Source organism: Crocodylus porosus, unplaced genomic scaffold (genome assembly GCF_001723895.1).
Source record: "Crocodylus porosus isolate Cpor-Errol unplaced genomic scaffold, CroPor_comp1, whole genome shotgun sequence".
Classification (NCBI taxonomy): Eukaryota; Metazoa; Chordata; order Crocodylia; family Crocodylidae; genus Crocodylus; species Crocodylus porosus.
The window spans coordinates 8,120,381-8,144,234 of NW_017728920.1; the positions used below are offsets into that span (position 1 = coordinate 8,120,381).

The following is a 23,854-nucleotide window of genomic DNA, read 5'->3' on the forward strand; positions in this document are numbered from 1 at the left end:
TTGAAATCTACAGGAATGTTAGTCAGGAAGAATGAAAGACATATTTGGAACAAGATGAAGTAACAGTGTTCTTATCCCCATGCTCAATATTTTCCCCTTAATTTATCCAAAGAGCAGGTTTTGACTACTTGATTCTATAAAGAGCAACCATGGTAGAAAGATTAAATCAATGTAGTTTCATCACATAGCAGTCAGTAATTGAATCTTTCCAAATTCCATTTCAAATCGGACAAATTTAGTGTGGTGGTTTTAGATGATTACTACCCGCTTGGTGACTGCAAGACCACTTCCAAGAAATGAGCCATGTCCACCTGCTCTCGCTCCACATGAGCCACTCACTGAAATGTATTGTGTAGTTTAATTTTCACGCATGTCCACAGAGGCTCTCAAATCTGGTCCTAGGTATGCTTCTGAGAGAACACCAAGCACTACTCTAATGGCAACTGCACATGTATTTTCAGCAGGTGGCATGTGCAGAGGAAGAACAACTGGGCAGGGAGTGGTCAATCTCAGGATTACCATGGAGGAGGCATAGGCATACCCTTACCCTAATATTCAGAGCAGTCCTATACACTTTGAAATGGCTAGCAGATTGCTAAGGATAGGCCTAAGGATGAAAAGATTTGGCTACCATAGGCCAAGAGTTAAGTATTAGGCAAAAATTTTTTAGGGGGATGGAAGTGAATACAATTCAGCCATCCCTAAATTTAAGCCCAAATATAACTACATTCCTATATCCCACGAATAAGACAGTCATACAATTAAATCCGAAATGACAACCTCTGAACAGTTCGGCTAATGTCATCTTGCTTTGCTTAAAGCTTTGCTTAAAGCTCTTTTGTTATTTTTCTTTATAAATCAGTTTGGGGCTGTGTCCTGCATTTGGTCTGTAAGAATTTGACAGGTGGGTGGGGACTCCAAAGGAATACAAAGAAGAAACACTCCAGTGCAGCACTGGCTCAGCTCAGTGCAACTGCTATTGTTTTTCTGGGAAAGAATAAACACATAAATCTACGAAAGCAGAAATCTGGTAGAGGGAGTCGAATACATTTCTGGGTGTTTGATTCCTCTCTCATAAGCCAGGTCCCTGTAGGCTTTACAGGCCATCAAAATGCTCTCGGTCCCGCCAGAGGTCATCTATGGTGAAAAGAAACAAAGCACTTAAATTAAAATACTTCTTCAGAAGAGGCAGACAAGATGTTAACACTTCATTACAAACTATGCCCCATACAATTTGAGGCTATACCTTCATACAAGGGCTCAAAAATCTACAACCTGAAAAGAAAACTACAAAAAAGATTAGGGTAATTTTCTAGCAGTAAAAGGACATTGCAACCAAAAACATTTATCTAAGCAAAAGTTGGTTGCAGTATGCAGACAGTTAACAGAAAATAAGCTGCTTTGTTACAAGCTGGCAGGGAGGGTTTCAATAGACTTGAGACATTAAAAAAGGAAAAAGAGTACCTGAACTGTGATTTTTGCCAGCTTGTTGTAACAAAAAAAGCTTATTACTGCAAACCACAGTAAAAGGTATACAAATAAAAGACACTCTAGAAAGGAAATACAAAGAAAATAAAAAGAAACTGCATGCAACAGAAGTTGTTTGGTTAACCTGGCATAGAGATGGACAGGTTGGAAAGAGAAAAAAACCCTAGACAAAGCTATGGAGACAATGCTTCAGGGCCATTTGACAGAAGAACAGCTGATTGCTCATGTTCATCTCAGTATAGTACCTTGAAGGTTTGTTATCTGGACCAGATGTACATGGTGAAGGTAAAGGGAGGGGAAACAAGGAGGGTAATCACTCTAGGGCAAAGCTATTCAACATCTGGCCCACAGAAGCATGGCATCCAGCCCACAGAGCTCCCCACAGGTGAGGAAATTTAGGGGCAGGAGGGAGGGGGGAACAATAACAATTAATACTGCCAACCCTCCCCTACTGCCCCTATGCCCAAGCTCTGCAGAGCCAAATCAAGGTGGCTCAGGCTGCCCCCTCACCCTACTCCACATGGCAGATCAGGTCCTAACGGTCATCTCCTCCCTTCCCCTCCTCTCCCCCCCACCCTTCCACCTGGCTGGATGGGGCCACCATCACACCCACAGGATTGGGTCCATCCCACAGACAGATCAGGCACCATCTATCCACCCCACAGGGCAAAAAGATTGAGCGCTATGGCCCTAGGGCAGTATCATAATGAGAAAACAGGGATAGCTCTTGTGCATACCTAGAAACAGAGCTAATGAGCCCAAGTCCAGCAAGCTACACTAGTTCCAGCTCCAGAGCTAGCTTTGTTGCGTCTGCACAGCACTGAAAATGCTTACCTTCAGCTTTTATTTGGCAGTCCTTACTTTTGGATAACCCTCCCTGGTGCAACACAAGCTTCACCACCATGTAAGAAGATCAAAAGGAGGGGAAGTGGGGAACAATGTTTTGATGCCTAAGATATAAGCTGGCCACAAAATCCCAAAAGCAATATCCGCAAATTAAAGCAGAAGTGTGACTGACAATGACTAGACAGGAGTACAGAAATTAAGAACAAATGTCACAAGCACAGAAATCCCACCACATTCCTACCACAATCTTGGACAAGCAGTGATAGCTGCTACAGGAAACAGAAGAGACAAAACGGGGGGGGGGGAGAGCTGTGTTTATTGTAAAGTAAGTCTGCTGTGTTCTCCCACCAGCACCCACCTCAAACTTTATAAGCCACATCTGTTATCCCAACATTTTCCTTACAAGCTTCTCCTAAGCTATGTACCCATTTTCTGTGGAAAGCTGCTAACAGTTTGGGAACACTTCCCTACAAAGAAAAGGCAGGGAAATGCCTATATCATCATTAGAAAAGTTATTTGTATTGATGCAATTTATGATTATGTTACGAACTACATTTTTCTATGATCTTTGATTTGTATTATCACACACTAAGTAGTTTTTGCCACGAGGCCTGCTGTACACTTGAACAATCAATCTCTTTCCTTTTCAAACTCTTGCTGCCCTAACCTACTACACATGCCCTCTCACCTTCCATTGTGGAGCTCCCAGTCTTGCTCTTGTCCCTATTTAACCTTAGGGAAAACATCTCTCTCAAACTGAGCAGATACCTCTTTGCTTCAATATTGAGCTGAGAGCACTGGCTGGTCTACTATACATACACACACCAGAACATACACTTAAAAATGCCACAACTAAAAACTTTAGCTGACAATGCTACATTTGAAAAACTGGTTTAAAGTTATACCAGCAAAGGAACCTAACCAGAACATGCTGCAACTCCACTAGCAAGGATTGCCAGCCTGCCTATAATAGCAAACCTTTTCTAGTCTAGAAAAAAGCCTGAATCACTGTCACAAGATACGACTTCCTCTAGCATCTGTGGCATGCCAGGCAGCTGGCCAATACAGGGTGATTCAGCACACCCACAACAGTTCTCTCAGACTTATCTCTGCTCCCTTCAAATAAAAGCCACAGCACGAAGGGTGATCAGCAGGAAGGTGGTAAAACCAGACACTGCTTAAGTGTTTTTTTCTAAGCCTGTGCTTTTGGCTTTTGAAACTGCTATATTTTCTAAATCAGGAATAGAAATAGAGGTTTCAGGGGGGAGGGGGGAGGAATGAAGAAAGGAGCAGCAGCAGAACACTCTTTCACCCCTTCTCAAACTGCTGCATTTGTTTCATTGTTCATACCCTACAAACTCCAATAGTTTGGGACTCTAAAATCAAGGAACACTGATTTTTAACCTTTAGAAGATTTCCTTGTCTCACTGTCACTGCATTTCATTATGAAATCTTTACCCTACCCCTCACAATCACATTGCTTCACTTATCACAGCATCAGAATAAGAGACAAAAACTTGGAGCTGTAGGTTCTAGAAGTGAGAAATCTTCACTTGAATTGAATTCTTGCTTGGAAATATTAAAATCAATTTAGAAGCCACTGACCAAGCTAACGAAGGTTTATCTGGGTTGTAGTACCCTATAAATAAGTGGCAGCTTTTTTCCTAAGGTGGCATGTTGTTTGAGAATATACCATGGTGGGAGCATGTTGTAAGACCCATATAAACCTATAAATGTCTCCAGTAATATATAGAGAAGGTGATTTTCTCCATCAAACCTGACAAATTTGTAGATGGGATACCTAGAGATAAGGTGACAAAAAAATTCAGCAAATCACATTTAAACACTAATTGCAAACATGCAACTGTCTACTCAAGAAAGTTCTAAAGTGCTTGGAGCTTGAAAGGACAAGGGGAAGGAAAAAAATATGCCAAGCTTTAAAGGCAGCTCAGGAGTATCAAATCTTTCGCTTCTTCCACTTCAACTATACTCTTGGGGGAAATTAGAAAAAGGGGAAGGAAGACTTAGCAAACCTTTAGAGAAAACACTTCAGGGCTTCCTGACAACTAACATGTGAGTGCAGAATTCAGTGGAAGAGTTCAGAGTTGTCCAATTTTTAATCCTCTAGCTGAGAATGGGGACAGTATAAAGGAAAAGAGGGATGGAGGGATTTAAAATATATATCAGATACATCATATATACATGATTTTCCTTGCAATGCTATAATCAAAACTACTGTTAGTCTAATCATGATAATCTGTGATATTTAGAAGACACAAATAAACTTTTATAGAAAACTTCTACTCTTCCAGAAATTCTAAGGGAAACCCATGCTAATTCTCAGAATCATCACTTTAAAAATTATGAGGCTTGCAGCTGTTAATCCCACCCACATATCACAGAAGAAAATCCCCACACCACAGATTGAATTTACTAGTCTTTCTGAATCATTTAAATTGGAGTCTCTTGGGAACTAAAACCACTGGTTCCTGTACCATTATTATTGTTCCATCTAATAAGTGAAGCACAAAAGAGAAAGAAGAACTTGGAAATAACTTTTCCATGTTGGAAAAAGCTAACTTGGAAAATTTCCAGAAAGCAGTGCATCATTTCAAAGTAATTCACAACATAGGGGTGAGTCTTAAGACCTCACAAGGGATTTGTAAATAGCAGTATTCAAAAATAAGAAGAGCTTCAGCAACATGTTCCTAGAATGAAGATAACTTCCATAAATAATGAACATTTAACTTAACATTCACTACTCATGATCCATTTTATTTAAATACCTGTCCAAGGCATCAGTTTCCTTACAAGTGCTTTATGCAGTCATACAGGAGAAGACCTGTAATATTCTCATGGGCTCTTATTTTTGAGACTGCTTTACAATCAAGTCAAATCTGTTTCCTTATTATAGAAAGAGAAGCACTTTCTTTTCATTTTCCATGAATCATGGTCCTGGTATTTCTCCAGTGGCATCTAACATGTTTCACATGTTCTAATAGACAGCTGCTGCAGCACCATTAGAAATGCCAGTCTGGTTTCAACTCTCTACTTCATGCATTCAGTGGGGTTACCTCAACCAGAGTGTGAAGACCACTAACACTAGACATGGGCAGCTAACATTTCTCAAAAACAGCAATTATACTCACCAAATTTACCAATAAAAACAGGATTCTCTCCAAGGTGCAATAAAAATAACCAATAGCCATATGCCCTTAAAAGGGCCAATAACAACTTAATGGCATTTTTTGTAATGTTCCTTTTTCAGTCTGCCCATTTTGTAGTTTCAATTTTTTAAGCATCTTCTTTCCTTGAATTAAGAAAAATCCCTATAGGTATTAACTGCCTCATGCTAGGCATGCCAGTACCAAGGCAAGTGACTATTTACAACGGTGACTTTAAGAAGTGGTAATATAAAAGTGTTGTTTTCAAAATTAAAAAGTGTGTATGCATGTGTGTTTGGGGAGTGGAGGGATGGAATCACTTCAGTTTGAAAGATGATCCAAAGGCACAGTTCTTTGGAACAACTATTCAGCCATCAGAAATCATGATGATATATTAAATATAAAACCTTATCTAGCAGATACTTATTTAAAATTCTGGCTCTCTCCAAGACAACTTGTCACACCATTTGCTTAGAAGAGTGTCTCCAAATTACCCAAGCCTTCCTTTAACTGCAAATTGCTTCTTGAAAGTCATTGTTTAGAAGTGTGTATCCTTTGTGGCAGGAGCTGACCTGAAAGATCAGTTTCAGGAAGTTAATTAAAGAAGTCAGGTTAACCTACTAGTTTGTCTATCCAATTTCTCAGCTTTTCCACTGACCTTGTTTATAGGAGAACTGTTCAACCATTTACTATTGTCACCACTTTTCTTACACTTCTGTTTGAAATCTCAGCATGACTTAATGTCTTATTGCCTACAGCTGTGAAGCCTCATGGTATGCGCAAGGCTCATTTAATTACAAAAGACTTTAGGGAGGGGAGAAGAAAAAGGGTAGGAAACAGAGTGGAAAGGGTTCTCAAGTCATCTGTGGTAATCTTCTGGTTTTGGAGAGGGCCGTCTACTACAGCTGAGAATTTCTCTCAGCCCTCCCCTATGCTGTGCTTAACTTGCTATGTCAAGCTTCCTATAAATCAGAGACCTAAGGAAGAGTGTCATGCATTCAAAAGCTTGTCTAACATTATGCCAACTACATAATTCAAAAAAGATATCTGCCTAAGAAATCCTTGTTGGAACCAGTTAGGACAGAGTAGCACTTCTAGAAACTACCTTCCATCGGTCTTCCCTTGCGTGCTACTACATTTTTAATGTAAAGAACTAAGCACCTAGAGAGAGCCAAAGCAGACTTTTTGTTAAATGTAGGTGTTTGCACACGCATTATACAATGAAAGCTGTAATCATCTCAGGTGTCGCAAGTTTCTGTGAATGACGTCCTCCAAAACAGGTGACAAGTACTGTAGCTCCTAGAGTTTTTCAAGACAGTCATTAAATTAGATCAATTAAAATTAAAAATAATGAAGACTGATGTGACAGGGTGTAGATCCAGACTATCCTCCTCTCTGCTGATAATCCTGTCAATGTCCTCAGCCCCATAAAATCAGACAAGGTAAACAGGTGGGGTCAAGCATCTTACCAACACAAACAAGTTTGTTTGGTTTTCTCACTTTAAACCTTAAGCTGGTCAGTCAGTGCAAGTACTGCAACTGAGCTGCAAAGGCACCAGCACCAATTCCATAGCTGGTTATAAACATAGGACTAGGACTATAAACATCCCCTACTATTTCATACATTCCTGTTCATAAACTGGCCAGGCAGAAGGCAGGGTGAAGTGGCACCTTAAGAGACTAACTGGTTCAAAGAGGCATAAGTTTTAATAAGCAACAGCTGATGCCATCATGTTTTGTCACAGCATCTGACAAAGTAAGCAGTTAGTCTCTAAGGTGTCACCCTGCCTCCTGCCTGACTTCAGGCTAACACCTCTCTACACAAACTGACCAATGTTTGTCCTTTGCCCCAACTATTGCTATTGGAAAGCTGTTGCAACACCTCTTCTGTCCTGTAAATTTCAAGACTGGATTTATCCAGTCATTTCATCCCCATCCGCTCTTGGGCAAACACTGCCATTTAGCCAAATGGCTCTTCTCCCTCTCCACTGCTTTAGCCTCAATATATTTACAGAGAATAAACATAACCCCTCTTTCCCGGTTCTGAGAACTCACTTCATCATTTACCAACAGTACCTTCCCGCAAGAGAATTAGTTATTTGCAATTTATTAGACTCTTGTAATATAGCAGCACTTACAACTAGTATGAGACTAAGGCCTCACTGTACTCAAGTCCTTGCTTTAAGAAGCTCACCCCTACCCGCATGATCCGGGGACTACAGGGCAGACCCTACAATGAGAGACTGCGGGACCTGAACCTGTTCACGCTTCACAAGAGAAGGCTGAGGCAGGACCTGTGACAGTCTATAAACTCATTAGGGGAGACCAGAAGGGTTTGGGAGAGACCTTATTTCCCTGAGCACCCCTGGCATAACAAGGAATAACGACCACAAGTTGTTGGAGAGTAGGTTTAGATTAGACATCCACAAGAACTACTTCACAGTCAGGGCGGCTAGGATCTGGAACCAACTTCCAAAGGAAGTCGTACTGGCTCCTACCCTGGGGGTCTTTAAGAGGAGGCTTGATGCCTACCTAGCTGGGATCATTTGAGCCCACTTTTTTCTCCTGCCCTGACAGGGGGTCAGACTTGAAGATCTATAAGGTCCCTACTTCTATGATAACATAAAGACTAGAAATAAATAGTGCAGTACAAGAAACACAAAATTGGAAGTCGCCACCAAGTTCAGTCCCCTGCATTAGCAGACAATCATTTGTGACAATTCACCAAGATGACCACTTCAAACCCTTGCATAAAACTACAAGGCACAAAACCAGAATTGTCAAGGACATGCCATAAGTAAAAGCAATGGAGATGAGGACACTTCCAAATCCTTGCTAATGCGATGATAGAGTTGTAATTGTTAATGTATATAATACTTGCTGTGTTTTTAAAACCAACTAACCAATATACCCTGTTCCTAAACCTTCACACCCTCTGCTGTCATACTAACATCTGGTTTACACCACTTAGTTCTACCAGTCAAAAATTTTTGCATCCACATTCCCAGCTCTCCAGTGGCAGTAGTACCCCATCTTTCTGCTGGCAGAGCAAAGCCAGTCCCCAAATGACAGAAGGCTTTTGCATTTGTAAACTTTAAGGCAGCGTAAGCTAACTTGTTGAGACTGCTATAAATTGGATAAAGACAGTATGTAAAACACCTGACTTATCACAAAACCATTTGGCACCTAGAACAGCTTGTTAGTGGTCTCACACAATAAGCCAGAGCAATAAGTAGCCCTAGTTTTGGTGAGCTGACAAATTTGTAAATCAGAGCAGTTTAAATAAGCTACTACACAAAAAATTGCTTCCAAACCAAAGTTTGTTATTTGATCCTTTACCCACCTAGCACCAGCAGAGTGATACCAGCAGAATGATACTGGTTAAAAGTATAGAAAAAGTATCAGCAAAGACACTAGGGTAGCTATAGCCATACTGCTCAAGACATTCCTTTGCCCACATACTTTGGGAACTCTTTTCTCAATGTTTCCAAAGAAGGGTTTGCCAGTATAGCTCTACTAACCAAGCTTTCTAGTATCTGTAAGGTCTCAGTCACACTGTACAAGAATAATATTAGCACAGTTTGTAGAAAGGAAGCAGGAGTGCAGAATCCAGTTAGAAGGGTCAGGTGTTAAGTGAACAACTTACAACACCACAGGAACTGGGTCCCCCATGGAAAAGCGTGCATGCCATCCTCACCACCTCTGCTTCCATCTTCCTCAAACCAGGGAATATGTCAGGATGAAGGGGATTACTCCATGCAAACTTTTCATATACCTTTAGGTAAAAAGCATTTCATTATGTTCTGATATTGTACAAAACAAAACCTAGGTTTATCATTCAATAAATCCAGCAATAGCAATCAAAACTGGCATTACATATATTACAAATGAGCTAGCACAATGAACTATGTTCAGCCATAGCAGCAAGTAACAAAAGAAACAAGGTTTAGGAGGTCAACAGCAGCACACTGCGGAAGGTAGGTGTAGCCAGGAGTTTCTGAAGCTACAGATGAGATGACACATTCATATTATCTAACCACTGTTAATAACACCCAAGTTAGAGTACATATGGCCTGAGGCATGTTTATGCTACAACCACCATCCATTAAGTACGGGTTTGTTTTTTTTTAAATAAATTATGAGTTCCAAGTACACCTGTTTAAAAGAAAATATATGGCTGCTTGAGGACAGAAGCTTTTGTTCTTTTAAAGATGAGCTACTAAATCTTAGTGCAAGAAGCAGTCATCAGCTTATTCTGAAAAAGTCACTTCAGAATCAGTCAAACTGTAATTATTTCATCTTCAAAGTAGATTTTGGAGTAACCACAAGTTTTATGTCTGGAAGCAGTACGACTACCCAAATACTCAGAAACAAGCATTCACAGAAGCCAGCATTTCTTTCACACACATTCTAACACCATGGCTCTCAACAAAGATAGTGGCTTTCATTTTGACTGTGGTTCTAATTTTGATCTCCACTGGCCAGAATAAGGAGCAATTCTACTGAAGTTAGGAAAGACTATCAATGGGAGTGACAACATAACCATCAAGAAAGAAAAAACAAAACAATCTTTGGAACCAAAGGTTTTAAGCACAATTTCCTACAGAAAACAGTGATGAGATCTATGCATTCATGCATCCATGAGGCAGGGAAGCAGTAGGCATGCACGCACAGTTCACTGTAGCTGCTCTAAAAAGATGTTCCAAAAAAGTAAGGAGTCTAAAACCCTTGTTACGTGTTGCACTTTGAGCTGTTCAAATGTTGATCAGTTAGTACTAGCTTGAGTTTGAAGCAGTCACATGTTAAGGCTAAAAACCTGACTGTTCTCTACCTGCACAACTGTGACTTAACACTAGCGAATGGAAGAACAGGGGCCTGACTGGGAGCTACAGCTGTAAGCTGCCACTGCAGGGCTGGTGAGCCAGGACAAGCTTCTATCCCTGCTCTAGGTGGGGCAGGGGGTATGAGATGGATTGGGGTGAGTGGGGAGGGAGAACATGAGGCTGGGTGGTGGAGAGTTAATGGGATGGGGGAGGGTAATGAAATGGAAAGGAAAAGGAAAGAAAGTTAGGGTGGGGGAAGGGGGTGAAATAAAGGAAGGCAGCCACTGAAAGATAAAATAAAAAGTAGTAAATTTTATATGAAAATGACAAAGTAAATTAAAGAAGGTCTCATGTTTTAATAAATTGGGATTGGGATGTGGAAGGTGTTGGTTGTGCTTCTCAGAGTGGTTGGGAGGTGGGAGCAGTGAGGGAAGGCCCTTCTGAGGGAGCTACTGGCCCTGTCCTGGGAAGGAAGCTGCAGCTCATGGGGACACAATATGGCCCCAAACTTTTGTTTCCCACCTTCCTCCACCCCCCACTAGACCCTACACCTGGAGTCATCCATGCCCTGCAACCAGGCTAGCTGGCATATGCTCTGCAGGAAGTTTGTAAAGGGTTGCAGCCTTGGGGTGATAAGGTCACACTCCCAGGGGTGGGAAGGGAGTCAGATTGGTGCCAGAACCACCTCCTGGGCATTAGAGTTCAGAGGGTAGAAAGTTTGTCTACAAAGAACATAAGGGTGAGTGAGGGGGCACTACATCCCAGGATGCTGGAGGACTACAACTTGGGCAGTTCATCTATAGGGAGTGGCCATACAGTAATGGAACATGAGTTGGGTAAGGTAGATAAACTGGCCCTAGAGTGGTGTAACTTTAAGATGCTTAAAATGTGCTTAAAATTAGTGTTAGGTGTCAATGTGTGGACAATCCGGGGGTTAAGAGCTCCAGAAGCTGCCTAAATTTAATGTGTAACAAGGTCCCAAGACGACTGTCCTAAACTTTTTTCCTGGAAAAGGAAAAAGAAAAGAGCAGCTAGACAGACACTTGACTTGTTTAGAACCCTTTTAACCTTACCAAGGAGAAAAGTGCCAGGCTCATACATAGACTTAGCAAGAATTTAGGTCAGAAGTTCTCAAACAGGGCGCTGCAAGCTCCTTTTAAAGGTGCCAGATAATAGCACTGTTAAGTATGCAAACACCTATATACAATTCGCAGGACAAACCCACAGATTTTGCACATATATCTATAATGTCAAAAACATTCTGACCTATTGTGATCCTTCCAAGTTCTCTGCAACAGAAGAATTGCTCTATTATTTTTCTGTAGTAAAAAAAAGTATGTGAAAGCTAAGAAGTGCCTTGAGCTTAAATGGGCTGAACACTGCTGATTTAGGTGAAACCAATTTGTCTTCTCTTTTTTTTAAGCTATTCTCCAAATTTGGGCTGCACAGTACAGTTATCTCTAAGTTTCCTTTTGCCTAGACTTAACCCAAAAGGGGTTACGGTGGTATAAATAGACACAGACCAGATCAAGTAGGATTAAGCCATGGTTGCCATGTAGAATTCCTGAAATGTTGCAGAGCCCCACTTTCTCAACATTAGAAGAACACCATCAGTTTATTCAGGCACATGCAATCAGCTACTTGCTTTCACATGCCAAACTTTTTATCTAATCTGTGCTTAAGTACCTAGAATGATGATGCTTTGACCCCACCCCCCACCAGCAACCTTTGGCCATTTATCTGACTGCCCAATTGTTCTGCTAATAACACCTTCTATTTGAACCTTCACTTCTGGCTTCAGGGCTCTACCACTTTCCAAGACAAAATAATTCCTTTCAGTTCAGGACCTTATGTGAAGGGGTTTGTGGTTACTCACCCCAAAGTTTATTTGTAAATTCAACATATTGTATCGCCTGCAAGCTTGTTTACCTTCACTAGCAGATTGGTGAGTTTCTCTTCACCACCGTACACTGTCCCAGAGACTTTTCCATCCTCCCAATGTACTTCACCTGAAAAATAAGCATAAGCAGTGTAAGCTCAAATTGGCAGCAACCTTAGGATATCTAAAAGGGTAAAGAGAAAGTATGTGTCCTAGTAGCTTACCAAACCAGAAGTGTTAGCCTCTCAAGTTACTGACCAGCCCCAACTTCTCAGGCAGTCTTAGCATTAGCTCAGAATCAGAGAAGGAAAGACAATTTTCTCTAAAACATAGCAAATGTTAGAGAAAATTAAATGCCTGGATAGTTGCTTAGAATGGGGAAAACCAAGAAAAGTTTGTCCAAAAAGTTGACTTTGGAAATTATCTTGCCTCCCCCCCCACCATGATTATTGTCTATAACTGCTTGATTTGAGAGACTATTAAAAATAAGTTCTCTATAGAGTGATATTTCCAGACTGCACATGGGGGTCAAACCATTCATAAATATGAAATACTTTCTCCAGCCTTTTTCTTATTTCCCTGGTGTCATGACAATTAGCACAAATAAAATTTCATAACAACAGAGCACTCATGGCTTCCACATTTTTTGGTTTTTTGTGTTTTTTTTAATGGAATACAGTTGTTCCGTCTTGCTTAGCTACACAGCGTTCAGCTGAGCAAATTTTATGCAAATAAGAAACCTACTACTCAGTACCATTTTAAGTTCCCCAAATTTCTCCACACTGTTGGATTCTAACTACAGAATTCCACCATATTTGAGAAAGGAATTCAAAGAAGCCTGGACTGCTAAAAACACAGATTTAGCAAATGATTTCATGTAAGGCACATGCAAATGAAAGCCACCAGAGCTACATCCTTCTTTAACACCCTCACATGGTGTCCACCACCTAAGTGTTTTCTGGGTAACTTTCTAAGATTAAGCATATCAATCAATGCACATTTTCTATCAGAGTTGGTAATCAGCCAGATCCTCATACCACCACCCTCTGTTACCCTCCTGGCAGAGGGGAGTGTTTAAAATGTTCCTATTAAGGGTTTCATTCAAATATATAGCAGGTATGATCATCATTTCCTTGCCCTCATTCCAAGCAGCTTCTGAAGAAGGTGGAAGGAAGGAAGGAAGTGAACAATAAACACACACTAGTGAAAACCTCAAGAAGTGTTTGAGGGAAAAATATTACATTACATAGGACAGAATAAGTGGCAGTAAAACATCTGCAGGATATTTATTAGACAAGTTTGTATATACAGAATTGATTTTGCTTGTGTTATAATCAGGCAATTTACTCCAGATTTGGGGGGGAAAAAAAGATATAATACTATCTACTCCACAAAACCAACATATTTTAGGAAGACTTACTGCTTCAAACTTTCTGATTAAAAGGTAACAGGTACTTTAACTTGAGTTCAAATTTTATCATAGTATCATAGTGCTTAGGGTTGGAAGGGACCTAAACAGATCATCAAGTCTGACCCCTTGCCCCAGGCAGGAACAGGTGCCGGGGTCATATCACCCCAGCCAAATATCTGTCCAGCCTTCTCTTGAAGACCCCCAAGGTAGGAGAGAGCACCACCTCACTTGGGAGCCCATTCCAGAGCCTGGCAGCCCTAACTGTAAAGTAGTCTCCTGAAGTCCAGGCTGAACCTTCTCTCTAACAATTTGTGGCCGTTATTCCTAGTAACCCCGGGTGGTGCTCAGGGAAAACAGAGCCTCCACCAATTCCCGCTGGTCCCCTCTCAGCATTCTCTTCTGGAGGCTGAATAGGTTCAGACCCTTTAGCCTGCCCCACTGCCCCCTGACCATGTGGATGGCCCTCCTCTGGACCCTCTCAGTGCTAGCCACATCCCTCTTGAAGTGCAGCACCCAAAACTGGACACAGTACTCCAAATGTGGCATGACCAATGATGCATAGAGGGGAAGGATCACCTCCCTGGACCTGCTTGTGATGCATCTGTAGATGCACAACAAGATGCTGTTAGCCTTACTGCTTTCTCACATCGGTGGTTCATGTTCATCCTGGAGTCAACAATGACTCCAAGATCCCTTTCTGCCACCGTGCTGACAAGAACGGTGGTCCATCAGCCTATAGGCGTGTTGCTGGTTCCTTCTCCCTAGATGTCGTACCCTGTACTTTATGTAAGTCAGGGCTGTCCAACTGGCTGCCTGGAACCTGCATGCAGCCCATGAGGGGTTAAATTGTGACCCCTGAGCTCCAACCTAGCCACCACGCTCCCCTTTTTTCCCCCCGCTGCAGTAGTAGCCAGGGGATTCAAGCTCTGCCTGTCTCAGGCCTCCCCTTCCTGCCCCTGCCCCAGAACTAAGTGCAAGCTGGGGCTCCTCAGCACACAACTCAGAAATATGCCAAGGTGGAGTGTAGGGAGCAGCAACAGAGAAGAGGAGGGAGGGAAAACATGTGGTCCCCAGGGACCTGAGGTCCATGCTCCTGCTGGTGTGGCCCCAGCTAGCATAGCTTGAGGTGCATTCAGCCCCCAGCCACTTAAAACCTGGCACAAGTGAAACAGAACCAAGTGTTACACACTGTCTATGATGGAACCAAGCCAAGCAAGCACTGTAGCTTGACCCTCATGCACACTTTACAAAGGTAAGAATCACTGTAATTGAGAAGAGCAAGAGATTCCCTAAAAACACTTTGCTATTCAAGTTATTTTTCTTTTGGGGGGGGGGGGGAAACAAACGCTCTTTTAAGCAAGAGACTAGCAGTGGGGTTACTGCTCAGAAGCAGATTCAGACTTCCCTTTAAAATATTTTCTACCAACTAAAAAAGTTAGTTAAGAGGAAACCATCTGGATTTCCTAGGCTAACTCAGCCTAGAGACAGGATCATGATATTGCACCAACCTAAATAATATTAGTAGTTTATTTAGAACTTTCACTAAAGTGAGAGAAGAATTACCACCACAAACTGTATATTATATAATAATAAAGTTACATGATTTGTGGTTATTGGTAAAAGCACATAAACAAATTACACATTCTACTAATTTAAAAGTAAAATCAAACATAATGTATGATGATACATAAAATAAACCAAATGAAGCAATATAAAACAGCAGAATAAGAGATTAAAAACCAGGATTTCTATTTGATTTTGGCCCTTATTCCTTGTACAAGTGGCATTTAAACATCTATGGAATACAGGACAAGTTGTAAGGTGATAGAGAAGAGCCAAGTTGTTTCTCCTCCATTAGCCCAGTGCTTAAAATTTTCCACTAATGAAGAGATCCATTTCCCCCTTCTTTCTTCAAAGGCTGAACAAGTCCACAAACAGTGATTTAAATCCTCCATCTCATTCTTCCAGCAAAGACATATCCTGTCCACATACGAGATCTTATACAACCTTCCCATGACAACTGAGCTCATTTGAGTGAATCGCATAATGACCTCTCATTGGTTGTGGTTTTATACTTCAGACAGGTTTCTAGGCCAAAAGAACAATTTATTAAATTTAAAAAAAAGGAAGTTTGAGAAAGTCTCACTGCTTGCATACCTATTTGTATGCCAGCCTCTAAGTCTTAAATTTATATCTTGTTTTAAACATGTGAGGAAATACTGGATCGGGAAGTGTCAGCACGTTTTCAAGATCATTTGTCTAGAGGAAAGTAATGCTCAGATTTGTGGGGTGAGGGACAGAGGAGTAAGGGTGGGGGGACGGAAAACATATTTATGGCAAGAGATTAGCATTGAAGCAAAATTGCTCAGAAGCAGATTTGTGCTTGCCTCTAAAATAAATTTTTCCCAATTAAAACAAAAAAGTGTCAGCCAAAAGAGATCTGTCTTGCTTTCCTGGGCTAACTCAACCTAGAGACAGTATTGTGACACTGCACCAACTTAAAAAAAAGAATCTGTTTTGGCAAGGGCAGTTAAAATATCCCACTACCAAAGTATGTAGTTTCACTAATTTTATCATGGGTTTGCTCAGGGTAGCTTACAAGCTGCAAACACTTTTTTCCTGTGGGGATTAAAGAGAATATACCATTTATTTGTTTGAGGGGGGAGAGGGAAGTGCAGGAGAGAAGGGAAGGAATTAAAGGAATTCTTTAGCCTGGAAAAGCGCAGGCTCAGGGGTGATCTGATGGCCACCTATAAGTTTATCAGGGGTGACCACCAGGATCTGGGGGAACGTTTGTTCACCAGAGCGCCCCAAGGGATGACTAGGTCGAACAGTCATAAACTCCTGCAAGACCTTTTCAGGCTGGACATAAGGAAGAATTTCTTTACTGTCCGAGCCCCCAAGGTCTGGAACAGTCTGCCAGTGGAGGTGGTTCAAGCACCTACACTGAACACCTTCAAGAGTAAATTGGATGCTTATCTTGCTGGGATCCTATGACCCCAGCTGACTTCCTGCCCTTTGGGCAGAGGGCTGGACTCGATCATCTCCCGAGGTCCCTTCCAGCCCTGATGTCTATGAAATCTATGAAAGTGAACAGGAGTCAAGTTTTGTCCATCTCTACCTCAGACAGCTATGAAAGCATCCCCTTCAAGTTAATAAAACAAACCAGATTTTTGCATTGGTAAACAGACTAAAGACCTTCATTCTCCAATTAGTTTTCCAAACTCATGTTGTCTGCATTACATGTCGTGACTACAACAACAGAACAATCTTACTTTTCCAATACCTTTTGCATCATAAAACCTTCAGGTGGCTAGTGTACCTGCATGCTATCAAATACTACTGAGGTTTGACAGTTGTCATCTACAGAATGACATCATCCCTCAGTTAACACAAGAAAAAAAAAGTATTGAAGATGAAACTACCAGCCACACAGTTCATTTAACTTCATCAATACACAGCATAGTTCCAATGTTAGGCTTATGAGGCAGACCTGTGTATTCAATACTATAAGCTCACAAACATACTCATTGAGCTGTAGTCTTTCATCTTCTCTAGCAACTCATCTTGGCTGATGCCTTGTGCTGGCAGTGCTTTGATATAACCCTTTTCATCTTTCAGGAAGGGCATACTAGAGGTTACATCATCCAAAGCCTTGTTTATCTGCTTCTGTATCTAAAGGGAAAATAAAATGTCAGTGAGATGCATGCCTTTTATATCATGCACAAGGTTCACTACTAGTGCCTGGCACAGGAAGTTCATTATTAACAGCATTATTAACTCCTTAAACAAATATGGTCAAGCACTAGGTATTTTAATTCCCTTAATACCTACTTAACAATTTGAAAATAAAATTGTGTTTACCAAATGTAACAAGGTTCCCTCTACCCTTTTCATTAAAATCAAGTCCATGAGGATATAACAGTTTTTAATCTGTGCCAGTTAAAAATAAAGATACATTACATTTTGAACTAGTCTCTTTAGACATTAGATACACAGGCAGTCCTCAGACTTATGACAAGACAGTTTTCAGGAACCAATTACAAGTCAAAACATTGCAACTCAGAACCAATTTTCCCCATAGGAAACAATGTTATAAATGGGAGATTGGCTCCTGAACCAAGGCCCCATATCCTATTTTCACCAAAAATAACCCAGAATTTTGTACTCAATCGATTATAGATGAGCTACATTAATGTATTTATATTGTAAACAGCAATCATAATGGATTTGGAAAGACTTCTTTGAAGTGACTTTGCTGGACTTTTTGAAGGGTTCTTGGCTGGAGTTCTCTCAGGAGTCTTGTCTGCTTTCTTAAAGAAAGTGTACAAGTTTGGACAGATGTTCTCCAGGGAGACTGAAGATGAAGTGAACTTGTTCGCTGGTGTGACGTGGTGTTAAAGGTGAAACTGACATCAGAAAGTTGAAACAAGTTGTCAATTTATAAACACTGTAAGTGCAAAACGTTGTAACTCGAAATGTTATAAGTTGAGGACTACCTGTATGTTTAGGGCGCATATACATGAGCAGCGAGGCTGCTCCAACACGCTGTAATTACAGCACATCAGAGCAGACTCAGTTAATCAAGTCTATTGGAGTGTGGCAATTACTGCGCTCCAGCAGACTCCAGCATCGCCGCACTGAAAAATGGCAGTGGGGGGCGCTTAGTTAGTGCCCCTCCCCCTCACCACCATTTTTCAGCATTGGGACACTGATACACGAGACGCTCCAAGCGCTTTAATCAGGGCTCTTGAAGCCACTCTAATTAAAGTGCCCCCCCACCTAATCCCCCCCAACACACACTCGCAGAACACATGTATAAACACCCTTAGAAGACTAGAAAATATCAGTTACAAAACAATACAATTTATTTAAAAGAAAATTTCCAGTACAGATAAACTTAAGGCTTTTTTTTTTGTGTGTACTTGGCCTAAGCCTACAGTTTTAAGGCCCAGATTTTTCCCCTTAAAGGCATTATCTCATAGCAGTACAAATTTCTCCACCAGGAACCTTACCTAATACAACTGTTGGGAGCTTAAAACTATTTGAGACTTTTGGACATTGAAATGCTTGAAAGTCAAGGCCTCATGTAATCAACATGATAGGCTTATCAAGTAACAGATTAACTGATCAGCAGAATCTACAGACAAGAGATACTAAGCCATTTTTTGTAATGGACCAACATCTCAATAGCCCTACCCTGAAAATATGGGTCATGTAAGTTTAGCAGGTTGTGACAGGGAGTCTAGAGTTATTCTACACATCTTCTACCAATGAATAAACAAAGCTTTTATTGTGGAATATATGAAGAGAGTCACCAATTCATCTCCCACAGATCACTAATTACTGAAGCCTGATAAAACTGTCAGTCAGGGCACCAGCCTAGACGAACAGGATCACATTAGCTCTTTAAAGGGCAGGTACTAATAGTTTATAACAGCTGGGTAACAGCCCTTAAAGCTAGTTCTTTTTCTTTTTAAAATCAAGATTTTTTTTTTAGATCTCGCTTCCAGTTGTCGCAAACAAGATAAAAAAAAGAAAAAGTGTTTTCTTTCATGCTAACTCATTCAGCTGTTACATCAGCTGAGTCAGGCTTCTGATTCTCAACACATTTTACGTTGCTCATTTATTGAGATTTAGGTCTTCAGGGCATGAGCTGTATCAAACTGTACTACTGTCATTAACCAAGACACAAAAAAGAAGTTATAATTTTCTTGATCCAAATGAAATTACAAGAAGTGCAAAAAGAACAGCTAACACTTGTAAAATAGTTTTTAACTTTTAAGAGAAACAAATATAATTGTATTTCTTGTTTTAATGATTATACAGCTTTGGCTGTCTTAATACTGGAATGCAAGTCATTCTTAAAAGTTCTAAAACAAATCAACCTGAAGAACAATGAGAAAAATAAGTTTCTTGCCCTGCACAACCAATGCCCACTTACCCTTTCTTTGCATACCAATGATCAGGTATGGATGACAAACCCAAAATGTTTAACCACCTCAGAGCAATAACCTGGAACCAACTCTAAGCACAAGTCAGATAACATCTAAAACAAAGTTGGGGCAAACTCAGCCACCTGCAATTGCTCAGAGTCAATAATGGAAAATGGCATCTCCCTTTTCTGAAAGTAACAACTACAGAACGTTTAGATCAGATTATAAGCTTTTGAGGTACAGACTCTGACTGAATATTATGAGAAGTTGTTGGGATACTTACTATGCCTCCAACAATTGGCATGTTCCTTATGCGTTTAAAGACCTGCTTTTTACTTCTTGATGTTAAACCTGAAAGAAAACAAACAGTTAAACTAATTTGAGTTAAGAAGTTAAAGAAAACTAGAGTATAATATTTTGGAAGTACATGAGGAACTCTTGGCTAAATGAAATGACAAGAGGACTGACATGCAGGGATGAGCATAACAGTGTTAAATCCAAATTCGGCTCGGATTATAAACAGTATTAAATTTAAAGACCTTCATAGAGTCACTGGTAGGCATTTATCACCAAATATTCCATTTTGGGCAATAAAATCATGCAAAGCATAGCAGTGTGAAATTGGTACCCAGCACTGCCTGTGCCACATTGCATGGGCCCAGCCCAGCTCCAGTGAGAGGCCATGCACTTTCAGGCCATTTGGGCTAATCCCTAGAGTCCCACGCCACTCACAAGGACCATGTGTCATGCCAAGCTAGGTCCTGCTTCCATAAAACCAGCTCAGCCTGATGGCGCTTGGGGCCCATGCACATAGCACACAGCCAGGTTCAATTCGTGGTCCCTACAAGTGGCACTGGGCCCCAAGTGATAGCATGAGCAGCACGGAGCTGCCTGAAGGTGCATGGCCCTGTGCCAAGCCAGGCTGGGTCTACACTATGTGGCACAGACGGCACCAGGTACCAGGTGGTTGAGGCTGAGCCACGCAGCCCTGTGGCATGGAGGGCTGTGCCAGAAGGGTCCCGAGCACCCCAAATGGCTGCTGCTGCTGTGGGGAGGGAGCAGTCCATGTGCTGTGTTGGGGGACATGTACCTTGCGGGGAGGCAACAGACCCACCCCTCCTGAACAGCCCCCCCACACCGTCCCCCTGCAATCCACCTACAACACCCACATCCCCAAGCCACCCTCAAAAACCCCTCACCCACATACCCAACCACAAACCTCCAGACAAGCCCCATACCTCCCCACACAAACCCTACTCACCCACAAACTCCCCCAACCCCCCTCCAGTTGCTTTATGCTTGTAAATACATCAGTAAAACCTTGCCCAACTGATCTCTCTGTATATAGTGGTGTTTCATTTTAATAGTGGAAGAACACTATTTTGGGTATTTTAAAGGAGAATTTGGGTTTTGTATCATAAAATTTGCAAATTTTAAACACGGAACACCAGGATCTCTGCTGATGAGACAAGTGACGAGACCTGAGCAGAGGAGCCTGTCCACAGCCAGCATTGGGGACCCAGCTGCAGGGCAGATGAGATGGCTGACCTCTTGGCCATTTGGGGCCAGGAGGACATGCTTTGACAGTTCAAAGCGGGCACCACAGGGATCATGTATTCTAGGTGATGGCTGCCCAGATGGCAGAGTGGAGGCACCCCATCTAGGTCCGGCAGGGGCACAGCCATGGGGCCACAGGTCCAAGGGTACAGATGCTGTTGCAGGTGGCAGCAGGTCACAGCCAGGCAGCAGCCTCCACTGCTACACTGCTGCAGTGGGTAGAGGGTGCAGGGGTCACTTCAGGCTAGGGCTGCTTCAGCAGTCCAGCTGGCACAAGAGGTAGAGTCCCCAGCTACCAAATGGCTGCGCCTCAGAAACTCCTGAGGGCAAGCAGCCCTGAGCTGCTCACCAGAGCAGGTTTTTATACTGCTGGGGCCAGCACAGGTACTGGCCCCAGCCTCTAGCTACCCCTGGCTGCAGATCTGCAAGGAGCTGAGCAGGGGGGTGTTTTTTGTCTCAAGTGGCACAACTTGTCCCACACCAGACTGCATCTCCAGCACAAATCTGTGCCACTCCTATTCGAGCTGCTGTGAGCACACATGCCTGCATGTGTGGACACAACCCATGATCTTATCTTCAGTGCTAATTTCAGGATTCTTTTAGTTGACTCCTTTTCTTCACATCATCCATCTTTGCAAGCCTTAGCACTAGCACATTTTGTAGTAAATACTTACTAGTTAGTACAGGGGTTTTAAACCTTTTTAAATACAGGTACCCCCAGAGGCCGAACATGGAGCTGCGGGCAGGTGTTGGTGCTAGGCCAGACACAGAGCAGGGGTGGTAGTGGCCACAGCCACCTGCTCCCCTCCGAGCATCCAGCTGGCCAAGCAGCACCTGTGCAGCCCACAGAGGGGCACCACTGCCCTTGACCCGCCTCAGCCCTGCTCTTGGGAGGCGGTGGCACAGGGTGGCGAGTGGCAGCACTCCATCCCTGCCCGCCCGCATGCACCCCCTAGGGCTTTCCCAAGTACCCCCAGTTGTCAACCCCTGAGCTAGTATTTTAGAAATAATTTATACACTGCATGAATTGTTCACTGTCTGCTTTGTTTTCTCCCTAAATATGGAGGTTTCTTCAAACTTTTCCTATGCTTATAAAGCCAGCATGTTTAATCAAGATTGCATAACACTATTTAAAAAATAAACAAGTAAACTAAGGGAATGTCCATGCTTTGACACTCCTAGGATACTGCTCATATCCACACCTGCTCTAGAAACAAATGTCAGGAAGCACACTGGGGACAGCCACTACACCACTTGCAAGCACAGGGGTTAACAGATCTCAAGGGTGGCAGCAGGTAAGTGTGCCTGAAACAGTTTCAGCGCCACATGTAGAGCAGTCGGTAGGCAGTGCATGCTCATAAGCAAGCCTCCAGGAATGCCAAAGAAGCAGTACAGACATACCCTTTGGGTCTTACTAATAAGCTACCTTCCACTTTATTCTTTAAGAAAGCAAGGAAAAAAAAATGTTTCAGCTATGTGCATTTCCATTTGTGGACAGAACATGCAACAGACGACGTTTATTGTGCTTCTCCACATTTAATACTAGGCTACTTTTAATACTTTACAATTAAATCCTTATTGTGAGGTCTATGAGGTATTAGGCTTTCCTCTCTGAGGAATCTAGTATTCTTTGACTTCACCTTGCCAGGGTAAAGAATGTGTGGCAATGGAATAAAATATCAGATACAAGAATTTTAACATTTAAACACTTCAACCTAGAGGGAAAAAAACCCACAGAAAACTGACTGAAATGAGAGTGGGGACCATAAACAACTACCTTTGTGAGGAAAGAGACATACCTAATGCAAAATCAAATGGAGCACCTTTCATTTAGTCTAAGTAGTGTTCATGACAGATCCTCCCCCTCTGCCCACCATGATACCACATGTTTCCACATCAGGAACTGAACAAAAACCACAAAAATCTACGTTGCAGTTTTTGACCTATGACCCAAAGCAAGGGTGATGCTCTGGCTAAACATTTATTTGCTGGAGTCCAGAAGAAGGGGGAATGGACAGGGCAGCCTTTCCACATAAAATATGCATGTTCCAGAATGTCTTCCACCATGCTGTAGTAAAGAAAGATCGAAGCTTAAATAACTAAATACTAGTAAGTCTTGATCTTAATTCTTGGCAAAGGATTTTGTAAAGAATACATACTGGTTTGATTATATACTGTATAGATGTAAATATGTTTACACATATAATAGCCCTACTCCCCCAAACAGTTTGAAGAATCCCCAACACCAGGTAGATGTGCCAGGGTACTTACTCTCTGGTTGGAAGAGGAAATTATGCACCCATACTAATATTAAAGTAGAAGCAAATGTTAATCCAATCAACTTCCAGGGCTCAATTCCTTCACACTGTCCATTCACAAAGCTCCTAGCCTTTTCCAAGTACATCAAGATGACATCTTTATAGGGAAAGGTGTCCTGGAAAAAAAACCAAACACAAAGAGCAGACATTACAGGAAGAAGAACAAGCCTGGTCATCTTCAAATAAAGTAGTAAGGCACTGAAGTACAAGTACATACCACAGTGCCAGTGTTAATTATGGATTACCAACTTAATAAATGTTTACTGTGTAGCAGTGCAGTGCATAAACTGCTTAATTGCATAGGAACTCCACCCCCAGTGCTTACTTTGCACTACTCCCTTAAGCCACCTAGGTGCTACATAATTGACTAGGAGCCTGCAGTGTCAACAGACTTGCATTCGCTAGGTTCTGTCAACTTCAAGGCTTCTATGA

At 41.9% G+C, this 23,854-nt stretch overlaps 1 protein-coding gene across 1 annotated transcript in view; it reads right to left on the bottom strand.

Annotated features, from left to right (window-relative positions):
• The window catches only part of SGPL1 (sphingosine-1-phosphate lyase 1), a 35,737-nt gene extending 12,166 nt beyond the window's left edge, over window positions 1–23,571 (bottom strand). The window contains exons 1-6 of the mRNA XM_019538645.1: window positions 23,376–23,571; window positions 19,831–19,898; window positions 17,139–17,286; window positions 12,251–12,330; window positions 9,145–9,273; window positions 1,049–1,137 (exon numbers count right to left, since the gene is read on the bottom strand). Coding sequence (XP_019394190.1) covers window positions 1,049–1,137; window positions 9,145–9,273; window positions 12,251–12,330; window positions 17,139–17,286; window positions 19,831–19,898; window positions 23,376–23,571 — 710 coding nt within the window. The remainder of the gene's footprint in view (window positions 1–1,048; window positions 1,138–9,144; window positions 9,274–12,250; window positions 12,331–17,138; window positions 17,287–19,830; window positions 19,899–23,375) is intronic.
• Between the last annotated feature and the right edge of the window lie 283 nt (window positions 23,572–23,854).